General features: G+C 41.8%; 1 protein-coding gene across 4 annotated transcripts in view; it reads left to right on the forward strand.

Moving 5' to 3' along the window:
* The window catches only part of AFG2A (AAA ATPase AFG2A), a 286,867-nt gene that overhangs the window by 232,095 nt on the left and 42,644 nt on the right, over positions 1-12,128 (forward strand). The window contains exon 16 of one of the 4 annotated variants that reach the window (XM_075929852.1): positions 6,243-6,328. The exons of the other annotated variants lie outside the window; for them this stretch is intronic. Within the exon in view, the coding sequence (XP_075785967.1) occupies positions 6,243-6,284 (42 nt within the window). The 3' untranslated portion in view covers positions 6,285-6,328. The remainder of the gene's footprint in view (positions 1-6,242; positions 6,329-12,128) is intronic. 4 annotated transcript variants of the gene reach the window in all.

The following is a 12,128-nucleotide window of genomic DNA, read 5'->3' on the forward strand; positions in this document are numbered from 1 at the left end:
ATCAGTTTAATTGAATGTCCGTTACTTTGTAATGAAAATTTCTCACACAGTCAGCAGTTTTCTTCAAGCTCCATGTTTTAGGAATATGTAGTGACATATACCTTATGGAAGTTTTTTTAGTATATGGCCATCTCTATCATTGGGATTATACTGAAAAAAGAGACTTTCAAGACTTGAGCTTTTAGGCCAGGTCTACACTAGACCTGGAAGGTTGGGTTAAGATATGCAACTCCAGCTACATAAAATACGTAGCTGGAGTCAGCTTACCTTAAGCCAAACTTGGCACCGTCTTCACGGAGGGAGGCCAATGGGAGCAAATGCCCTTCTTGGCTTCCTTATTCCTTGAAACTGCAAGGAGTACCATTGTCAACTGAAGCTGCCTTCAGCATTTGATTTTAGTAGGTCTTAACTAGACTCACTAAACCAAACACCAGAAGATCGATCTTCAGTGCTGCAAGTGGAGATGTGGCCTTAGTCCACATAGCCAGCTGGTCGGTGAAAGACATCGCAAACCTAAATAGCACCACTGTGGCACAAATACAACAGATCTAGTGTAGAAGTGAAATTAAACTTAGCTGCAGATACGAGAGCAGAGAAGCCATTAGGAAGAAGTGAGATCCGTGCATCAATCCCTGAGATGCCACTTTGCCCCCATGAACAACAGTAAAACAATACTAAGCATTGTCAGTGACAGAGTGACACCATCCGGGCTGTGTCTAGACTGGCAAGTTTTTCCACAAAATCATCTGATTTTGCGGAAAAACTTGCCAGCTGTCTACACTGACCACTTGAATTTCCGGAAAAGCACTGACGATCACATGTAAGATCGTCAGTGCTTTTCCGGAAATACTATGCTGCTCCCATTTGGGCAAAAGTCTTTTTCCGAAAGACTTTTGCGCAAAAGGGCCAGTGTAAACAGCACAGTAGTGTTTTCCGCAAAAAAGCCCCGATCGCGAAAATGGCGGTCGGGGCTTTTTTGCGGAAAACCGCGTCTAGATTGGCCACGGACGCTTTTCCGCAAAAAGTGCTTTTGTGGAAAAGCATCCTGCCAATCTAGACGTGCTTTTCCGAAAATGCTTTTAACGGAAAAGCACGTCAGTGTAGATGTAGCCCCTCTGTTTAGTGTATGATTGAAATTTGCCAAATGCAAGAATTTACGTGTAGCTGGCCCACAGGCTACTATGACCAAAAAACCCCCCCAAAAAAACCCAACAACCCATGCCAAAAAAAGCATGAACAAGTAAAGCCAACAAAGGTATTTGACACTAACATTAGCTATTTCAGTGATAGGCTAAAAAGCAACCTCTCACAAGAGGCTGAGAACAAGAATATTTTGTCTCATAAGTTGGCTTCTGTACCTATGTCAATGTTTACTGACTGCTGACATGATGATTGCTAAGGCTAAATCTAAGCTAAAGAAGCAGCTGCAAACAGAGATGTCAACAAAACGTATTTCACAAGAAGTCACCTGAACAATCATTGGTGGTTCCGCAGTTCATTGGGTAGTGCACGTAGCACATAGTATCATCAAGGACTTAGTGACCAGTTTGAGTCTACACTGACTACAACCTAACCCTAGATGATATATTCCTTGTCTCTGATGGATACAAAGTCTTCAGCATGAGGAGTGTCACAAGAACTAGCAGAGCTTGAGAATCAAGCAGAGTAGATCAGTTGGATACAAATACACAGCTGCCTCCAGAGAAAATTGTCTTGACAGCTAATGAAAATAAGAAACATTTGATCAACATAAGTTATTCATTCAAGATAAGATGTTTCACTAATGAGACACACTAAAGCACAAGCTAGTCATCACAGGAAGGGACAGCACCACATATGAAACACACCAACGTGAAGAAGAGAGGAACAGATCAGATCTGGCCACTTGACATTACAAAGCTGACATCATCCTTGTACTGACCGTGATGATGGCTGCAAAAGAGAGTTGGGAATATCAGTACTATCAGATGACACTGACATATTTATCTTACTTTTGTGCAAATTCCTTGAACAGAAAGAATAGAATAGAAGCCCACCATCCAAGTGAATTTAATAGATATCCATGCTGCTTCAAAGCAACACCAGAACATTGCACCAGGAGTGTTAGCTGCTCATGCAGTCTCATACTATGGCCTCAGCAAAGGCACTGTGTTGAAGATTCTGCAAACTCGTTATACCTCTCTTTCTCTCTGATGGATGACATTGTGGCTACATGCCAGGGTGGCACAAAATGATTGTCCATGTTGGAAGCATTTTGGAAATCCTGTCCAGTCCTCTTAATGAAGTCCTCCAGGTCCTAGATGTTACACACATGAGCTACCTCCTCCTGCAGCGGCCAAGGAAGAGCTAACATTACTCTTGGCAACATCCCATTTTCCTGCCATTTAGAGCTCTTTGTAGAATATCTAGAAGTTAACAGTTATGGGGGAAACTCTCACTGTGTCAAATGAAAATTGAGATCCAAGCTGTCTGCCCAAATATCTTCTTTGTATATGCCTGTTAAAATATGCAATGTTATTGATTGATATTGCAAATATTAAATACTGGCATTTCATGTATTAAAACTCTTCTGCCTTTATTTTGTACACCTCAAACCATGCAAACTCTTACTTGTTATGGGGGTAGCAAGAGTTGGATAAAAATGTCCTATTTTTAAATGCTAAACAGTGATAGTGTCATCAGGCACATTCTTAAAATGTATGGTCTTGAGATACAAAATCCACCCCCCTCCAAAAAAAAAAACACCTTCAAAACTTTTGTAAGAGCTCTAAAGGAAGCTTGACAAGAAAGGCTGTGGGAACAAGAAATAGCGGTAGGGAAAGGGTTGAGAAAGGTACAGTAATTAAACATATGTTATAATAAAAGGGCTAAAAATAACAACAAAATCTTGGCATAACTCATCTTTTACAAAGTTATTTTTGGTGTTCCTGCCCTTTCATTAATACACATCACTAGTTACAAAAGAGCTTTTTATACAACTGAAATAATTTTGGGATGCTTCCATGTTAGTATGATACCTCTAAACAGAAATTTTAGGCTTTCTGGACTGCAGAACTTGTATAGAAGTTTATACTACATTTATTTAAAAATAAAAGAATATTAATAGTTTATTAAAAGAATATTAATAGTTTATGCTGTTATGTTATCTAGCTAACCACCAGTTTTTCCTGGGGTGTTTTTCATTGTAATACTAATACTAAGTAGTTCTAGGGACAAGATGCAGTAGATTATGTGATCTATTTCTAACTGCTTCCTGTAAATAAACAGTTTGACTCATTAAAAAAAATGCTTATTTGATTTTCAAAGTTGCAGGCTCCTTAAATTTCACTCATTGGACCCTATACATTTCCTGCAGTGTAACAGGCCTGTATTATAGGCAGCCTTGAATTATAAAAGACATGCCTTAATACAAGCTCAAATACACTATCCTCTTTTTTATAGGGGTCAAAATTAGGTTATCTCGGTCATTTGTTTTCCTTTGTTATAATCACAAATATGAACCATCAAAATCCCCATTTTCTAATGCAAGTAAAACCAAAATCACATAGACAGTATCTGAGCAAATTGCTTATTCTGTAATGCTGAAATTATATGTTGTGTGAAACAAAAAAAGAAGAAAAGTTGTAGGTGGAACATGTCTTAGCATAGAGGAAGAGGGACACCTGCCTTTTTAAAAACAAATTTTGATCTTCATAAAAGGTTTGATTTAACAAACTAAATAAAAAAGAGAGATTGTATCACCTTCCTTTACAAACTAAATAGGGAATTTGAGCTCTGAATAGGAAGGAGTGGGGGACAGGAAATGTAGTTTCCACAGTTAAAATATTTAAGTTGAGAATTTAGCTGAATAAAAAAAGGAGAAACAGAAGGGCAAAGAACTGCCATTCACTACCTGCACCCCTGACTCAAAGGAATGTTGTGATTAAAATCCAAAAGGCAACAGCAAGGAAGGGGATTCAGCGTGGCAGCTGAAGTGGCATACAGAATTCTTTTGAATTTAGATCTGGTTAGAAATCATAAAAATTGAAACACTTTGCCTGGTTCCAATATCTTCTTAGGATAAATATGTTTATACAAAATTAGCTTTTGGACTGTCTGTTTTAAAATTTGTGGAAGGCAGTTTGTGGTGTGAGAGCAAAGGCTGGCATGTTTATGGTATATCGGTTTCCATGCTCACTGGAAATAACAGTAATGAGAGGGACCCATAAATCTTTCATTTATCCTTAGCTGAAGTAGAAGAGTTGATGTAAATGTATCTTTCTCACTTTGCAATAACTCACAGAAGAAACACAGAGAATGCAAAACAAAATGCCAACCAAGTTGTACTCTGGCTCAAATGAAAGCCTGTTTAGTGCCAGAAAAGGATCTTTGCAACAGCACACTCGCTGTAATAAACTAAAGCTCTTTATCTTAGAGTGCTCGTTCCAAAATGTAGGAGCGAGTCTGTTGGGTTTTAAAAGCTGGACTTCTAAAAATTTCATATTACTCCTAGTAATGTGAAATAAGCTACCATTACTCAGACCTGAATCTTCTCAGCAGGGTTAGTATTTGCAGAAAGGTACATTTTGCTCAATGTAATGTGTTATTGAGCAATAAAAATGTCTATGTGGTGGGCTGTGTGAGACCAACATGTGTGAAGATGAAGGTGCATGTCCCCCCCAAGGTACCATGGAGTGATATATAGAAATTATTTGTTTAAATCCTTGTGAACTGAACATTTTTGTGGGGGTGAGTGGGAAAAACTAAGACTCCATCCAACAAAGGTGAAACGGGATCATCACCTTCCTACTCACTTTTATCAGCTCTGAGGATGTGTGTTTGGCACAGGTGTATGGATGAGGAAAGACCTGGCATTCAAAACGTTTTCACAATATCAGTGTTCAGAAAGAGATGAATCACCTGCAAGATTTGTGGGATGGGGGAGGCAAGACAAGCTAACTTCACAGGACTTCCCATGAGACCTTCGCTTACCACTGTTCTCACGAGAACCCTGCACATGTAGAAGGTTTGTAATTAGTGGGACTGCTCGTCCCATCAAACCCCTAGGGTTGCCTGTACTGTGCCAGGTGTACTGCAGCTCAGAGGCAAAACATGGTAAGCTTGTCAACAGGGAGTCCTTGTAGGTGCTAGCCCTGGTAGGTTGCCATAACCACTGGGACACAAGGTGAAGTGAAAAGGGCTGGCAGGAGGGAAAGATTGCAAATACTCTAGACCAGTGGTCCCCAACCTTTTGAGGTTGTCGGGCGCCGGGGGCGTGGCCGTTTGCCCGCCGGGCGCCAGGGGGCGGCCCCCCCCTTGCCGCATGCCTGGGGGCGGGGGCGGGCCCCCCCCTTGCCGCGTGCCCAGGGGCGGGCCCCCCCATAGCTGCGCGCCCGGGGGCAGGGCCCCCTCCAAGGGCCGCGTGCCCGGGGCCGGCACTCCCCCCCCCCCGCCGAGTGCTGCGCGCCCGGGGCCGGCACTTCCCCCCCTCCTGCCGAGTGCCGCGCGCCCGGCGCTTCCCGCCCCCCCCGCCGAGTGCCGCGCGCCCGGGGCCGGCACTCCCCTCCTCCCGCCGAGTGCCGCGCGCCCGGCGCTTCCCGCCCCCCCCCCGCCGAGTGCCGCGCGCCCGGGGCCGGCGCTCCCCCCCTCCCGCCGAGTGCCGCACGCCCGGGGCCGGCACTCCCCCCCTCCCGCCGAGTGCCGCGCGCCCGTGGTCGGCGCTCCCCCCCGCCGCATGCCCGGGGCCGGCGCTCCCCCCCGCCGAGCGCGCTCCCCCCGCAAGCGCCCGTGCGCCATGTGCCCGGGACCAGGCTAGCCCCGAGCACCTGGCGGGCGCATTGAAATGCCCCCGCGGGCGCCATGGCACCCGCGGGCACCGTGTTGGGGACCACGGCTCTAGACACAGCAACTTAAACAGTTACAATCCTGAGTAAGGAATTGTTCTCATAGACTTTAAGGTCAGAAGGGACCATTATGATCATCTAGTCTGACCCCCTGCACAGTGCAGGCCACAAAATCTCACCCACCCCTCCTAGAATAATCCTCTCACCTATATCTCAGATATTGAAGCCTTCAAATACTTTGAAGTCCCCAAGATGCAGAGAATCCTCTAGCTGTGATCTGTTCTGGTTTTGTCCACTGGGGCATCCCAATCAAGAGTCGGGTCTCCTCAGGGCTAGTGTCTTCTCTCCAAGCAGGTCTCTGTTCCAAGCAAATAGGTGCTGTTACGTTTCCAGCCTAGTCTTAGTGTTTCTCATTGGCAGGGCTCGCCAGCCACACTGTCCGGCGATCTGTGCATGCGCTGATCACCTGAACCCAGCTCTTCCGGGTTGCAATCTACTTGCCACAGGTGAGTAGATTGCATTATTTGTCGAGCCCTGCTCATTGGGGGACCCTCTATACTGGCTGACTGCCCAGCCACTGCTGTCCCTTCATCAGTCCCATAGAGATCTGTACTCAGTTATACCATCCAGCAGTGATAGCTTATTCCACACAACAGTTCATCACACAGTTACTGGAGATTCAACTTCTCTCAGGTTATCTGTTTGCCACCTGGATGGTTTTCTGGTTTCCACTAATCTCTTTGCATGCCATGTGGCCACCATTTCCAAACAGAGCTTGAGTACTTCCTGTTTCGGGACATTTCTCCTTATCTTGCTGGAAGAAGGGGATGTGTAGTGCGAAGTGGCTGATGGGAACTGTAATCCCATTTAGCAGAACCAGCACAAGTGCTTAGTTATCACACAACTGAATGCATCACAAACATCTAAAAAAAATTGTCCAGATCTAGGAAAGTTGTCAAGAAGCTCAGTTACTTCTCTTCCCTCCACGATTACCATGTTAGATATTTTTGAAAGATTAAATTCATAGTTGTTGTAGCACTGGCAGCATTATTTTTCCTGGTTTATGTTTACAGTAGACAGTCCTGGTTCATTCCTGATTGGGGAATGTCTTTTTTTATTATTATTTAAAAAAAACAAACCCTCTGTGAAAATGTTTGTCTAAGTGCCTGCACATGTGCCTAGGAAATGGTAAAGGCAGGACAGCATTCCATCCAGGAAGAAAAATGGAGACAGTAACAGGATTTGTACCCCTCTATGAGCAGAGAGAGCTAGAGAAAGTAGGGTGGGCTGATCCCCTATAAGAGCAGAGCAAATTTGGGCCAAGGATGGGGGTCAATGGTTTCTCTCTCTGTGGGTTGGGGAGAGAGTAACTTAGTACTGTTTTCCTTTAGGAACAGAGGAAGGTGGCTAGTGATGACAGTGGGGAAAAAACGAGGGAAGGGGTGGAAGTGTTCTTGTGTGGAGAGGGGTGACTATCACCTGCTGGCTAGATTTCTAGAGCCGCTGACTACCAACAAGATTAAGCACATGTTTTGTAAAAACTGCTATTAAAATCAGTCCACCTGATTTCATAAGTACAGCGATGGTTACTGGAGTGACACTAATTCTTGGCACAGTTTGAATGTTGCCTACTAGTTCTGCTCTTTGCTTCCTTCCCCTTTTCTCTCCCTTCACTTTTCCTCACTGCTTTATACATAGAAATTTGCCAAATACACCTCTGTATAGAACATAAAAGAAGGAAGTTTGTTGCTGGCCCAACAGGGATACTGTCTGTAAGCAGAAGCTACAGAAAATGAGACTGAAACGAGCAAACTATTATCTAGCTTTGCTGCCCTCTGCTCTTCCCTGTGGCCATGTTGCTTTATTGTCCTGTACTTGGATGTGGTTCTGAGTAATGGAAAAACATGTTGCTGTTTAAAAGCAGATGGGAATTCATTCTGGGAGGAAAATAATGGGTTGCTGCTATTGTTTTCATTCATTTTGTTTTGCCTGTGAGTTATTTGTTGCAATTAAAACGTGATTTATTATTTTTCTCAAATCTTACCGGTCATTTAAAACAAAATCTCCATGTTCGTTCAGGAGACAAATCATCACAAATGCATGCATGCAAAGCTCAGAGGCAAACTGAATTTGTGATGAGCCATGTGCATGGCATTGTCAGAGTAGGCAATAAATTGTCAAATATTTAGATTCAGTTTGGTTGAATTTACATTCTGTAAAGAAATTTTTCTCCTATTAGTAATTTACTTTTCTGATTTAGAGTGGTGGAATTGCCAGCTGCTCTAATGAGCAAAAATTATATACATCACAATAGCATAGAGTTGAGTTTTAATTTGATACAATACAATAACATAGATTTGGTTTGACTGAGTTTGGTTATTTTTAGTTCTTTTTTTCTTGATCTGATGCTTTGGATTTAATGCATGGTCTGAACAGTCTAAGTCACCAGGTAAGTGATTCCAACTGATAATGAAGTGCTGATCTAGACAGTGACATTGGAACTGTAGTGGTCAAATCTTCAACTTGTATAAATTGACATAGCTCTGTTGAAATCAGTGAAGCTATAATAAGTATGCTAGATGAGGTTCCCAATCCTATTTTATTATTAACATTCCATGGGCCCATTGATTTTTACCAGTGTGCATATTCATAAAAAAGAAAAAAAACGGAATGTGTTTAAACTTCCATTGCATTTTCTTTTATGCCCTAGACAAAGGTGTGACTAGAAAGTTTACTGAGAGTGTCCATTATGCTTGTCAATGTTACTACTTATCATTGAACAACAAGATTTCAGTGTTTGACGCTAATTGTATGGTTTATGTTTTCCTTAATGGATTCATCCACTATCGCGCTCTCATCCCCAAAATAAAGCTTCAAATTTTTACCTTACTAGCATTGAGGACATTTGAATTACAGTTACCTGACGGCCAATTCAGATAAGATGTTTATACAAATGATACAGGAACACCTTGTGCTGCCCTACTTGCATTTCTGGTATCATGCCAATTATTTTGAGTTACTGTCAAGCTGCAAAGAGCACTAACAAAAGAGGAAGAGAAGATGGAGCTCAGGAGAAGTGGATATGTAGGAAGAGGAGGAAGGACTACAATTGATGGATTGATTTAATGCACTTAAGTTTTGATGTTGTAAAGAAAGATAGTGTATTTAATCAGCTTCCTCTTTGCGCTTGATTGAACTGGTATGTATATATATTTGTATGTTTGTGTACATATAATATGGGATGTTTGCAGTTCATAGTCATCCAGGGAACTCTTGTTTCTGTCATGCAGGTTCCATATCCATTAATCTTTGTAGCTGACAAAACCAACAATTCTCCTATGAGTGTCTTGTTTGTGTATAGTATTGAATATCAAACTCAGTTTTTTGTTAGGAATGCTGAGTTTGTAGATCATTGCAGTCAGCTATTTAGTGGCAATCAATGTATTCTTTAATTGGAAATAAATTTATTTTTTCTAAAATAAATGTTCAGTTCAATTTTTCAAGGTCTGATAATTATTCAGATACGTCTACAGTGTGTTTATTCATTTTACCTACAACGTGATGTATTTTTAAAAGATACACATAAGACCCCAATGCTCTCAACTTCCTTGTAATGTGGGTAAAATAGGCTCCTACTTTGAAGGAGTTCTCATGTCTGTATCTAGTTAAATTACTTGGGATTCCTATGTCTTGTTCACTTTTAGAGGGGTTGTTGAATGTATATTATTTAATTTTGGTTTTTTTTTCTTTTTCTAAAGGAATAGTTGTATGAAATGCACTCACTTTCCTCGATGAATTTTTCTCTTTCTTCTTTGGACAATCTCGGTAACACCTGTAAAGCCGTTACTGGAATTGCTGGCTTCTTGGTTAGATCATGGCTATGCAGAAGTAATTCTTAAATTATTTGAGAAGCAGAATTGTAGTTCATAGGTATTCATCTGACTTCATGTAAAATATTGAAATAAGTACAACTTTCTGGCATTGACAATGTACTGTGCCAATATTATTGAAACTTTGACTCTTTGTTTCATGGAATTCCTAGTGATGTTTATGTAAGATTATCTAAAGGCTGAATTATTTTCAAATTACATTGCATTAGCAAATAAATAGGTTCCTAGCAGCTCTTTTTACAATTGCTTAGGTAATAAAACAAAAAGAAACAGAACTTCAGTTAGGGCCCATCATTAATCTTTGGACCTGCAGCTAGACTGAGCAGTTTAGAAAAATCCCCACAAAATGTCAAAAAATATCTTTTTGCTTCTTTAATAAGAACCCATAATGTTGGCTTTTCATAAGCAGGATCATTGCAATTCTTCTTGGTTTCCATAAATAAAAAGTTGAAATCTGAAATAGCAAAGTGATTCTGATTTGCTGTTACACAAATAGTAGCATCTCTAGGCGTCTGCAGCTAAAAAGAACCCAGTCATCTCCACTGATAAGACTCCTTGTTTACACTACTCTTATCTCCCTTAGGGTATGTTTAGACTACATGGCTCCATCGACGGAGCCATGTAAACTAGTTTACCCGGCATAGTCAATGAAGCGGGGATTTAAATAATCGCCGCTTCATTAAAATAAAAATGGCTGCCCCGCTGTGCTGACTACCAGCTGACCCGGCACAATGCAGCAGTCTAGACGCGGCGCGGTCGACAAGGGAAGGCTTTGTTGACCGCTCCGGTATGCCTCGTTTCACGAGGTTTACCGGAGCGGTCGACAAAGGCATCCCTTGTCGACCACGCTGCGTCTAGACTGCCGCATTGTGCCAGGTCAGTTAATAGTCGGCACAGCGCAGCAGCCATTTTTATTTTAATGAAGCGGCGATTATTTAAATCCCCGCTTCATTGACTATGCCGGGTAAACTAGTTTACATGGCTCCATCGACAGAGCCATGTAGTCTAGACTAGACATACCCTTATAGAATAACTCCAGCTGTAAGGCTCAGGTATTTTCTAAACACAATAATATTGCAAATCCATTGATGAGCTTCAGTCTGATACATGAAGCTGCAGATAAATTTCCACTTCTCAAGTGCCTCAATCACAGCAAAGATTGCAAATAATTTATTATGAAAAAAAGCACCAACCTTCTATTAAACTTGCTTCTTCAAGCTATTTTTCTCTGTAAATTCCACCATCTAAAAGTGATTTCCAAAACTCTACCTAGGACATGGAATAAATGAGCGCTAATAGATGAATTTTAAAAATTTTATTTTGAAGCACAAATGTGAATTTATTTTGGGATCCCAATAAGGGCTTTTTATTTGTACAATAGCATTGCTGTTGCTGTTTCGGTAGTAAACTGCAGTAGAAGCTCCAAAGTAATGTATGTAGTGTTGACTCCCAAATCACAAGCATGACAGTATCTCAGATTTTTAGATGTCAGAATAGGATGTTGGCATAATTTCCAAATGATCATTTATTGCGTCCAGAAATTTTTATACAATTGTAAAGCTTTTGGGGAGCTGAATTAAACAATTACTGGCATAATTTCATCAAGTAGGTTTTCCTGTATATTTTTGTTAGTCCCTATGGTGCCATAGGACTACCTGTTTTTAAAGTTACAGACTAACACTGCTACCCCCTGAAAAATCATAAAGGCTTTGTTGATACACTACATTTAGAAAGCCTGCTTTTATTATAGAAACTCAGCCCAAATATGATTAAATGGATATTGCTTGCTTAAACAGCCACATAGTCAGACTGAAAAAAAAACCCTTAGCTCAGTATGAATGTTACATTAAAGTCAGAGCTGCTGTTATTTCCCTCTCATATAGGAAAAGGGGAGTCAGCCTGGGCCAACACAGACAGAGGTTGCTTTGCGGCAGCATCTCCTGCCCCCCTCCCTGCAGCAGCCACTGTCTGCAGGGAACCCAGACCCCACCCGGAAGGGGACTGCTGCCAAACCAGCCTCGGTTTGCTGGGAGCTGGTTTTTTAACTGGCTACGCTCGCAGACTGGCTCCCACCTGGCACCCCGCACTGCTAGCTCTGATAGAAAGGTAGCAGTGCAAGGTGACAGGGGGCTCCCCTGGAGTGGGGCCAGGAATGCACTGGCTGCCAGCTCCGCCTCTGGGGATTATCAACTAGTTGTGTAATTGCTAAGATTTCATGCAGTTATATAACTATTCAATTATATTGTATCTAATATCCTTAATGTAGGGAGGGCCGGACCTTCTGCCACTCAGCTATTTGCAGTTTGATACAGTGGAGTTCATTAACTAAGCCATGCTGCCTGCTATACCTATCACTTATTTTTTTGTTTGTTTATTTTACATAATTTCTTTTCTGTTATTTTTTTCCTTTATTTGG

Source organism: Pelodiscus sinensis, chromosome 5 (genome assembly GCF_049634645.1).
Source record: "Pelodiscus sinensis isolate JC-2024 chromosome 5, ASM4963464v1, whole genome shotgun sequence".
Classification (NCBI taxonomy): domain Eukaryota; kingdom Metazoa; phylum Chordata; order Testudines; family Trionychidae; genus Pelodiscus; species Pelodiscus sinensis.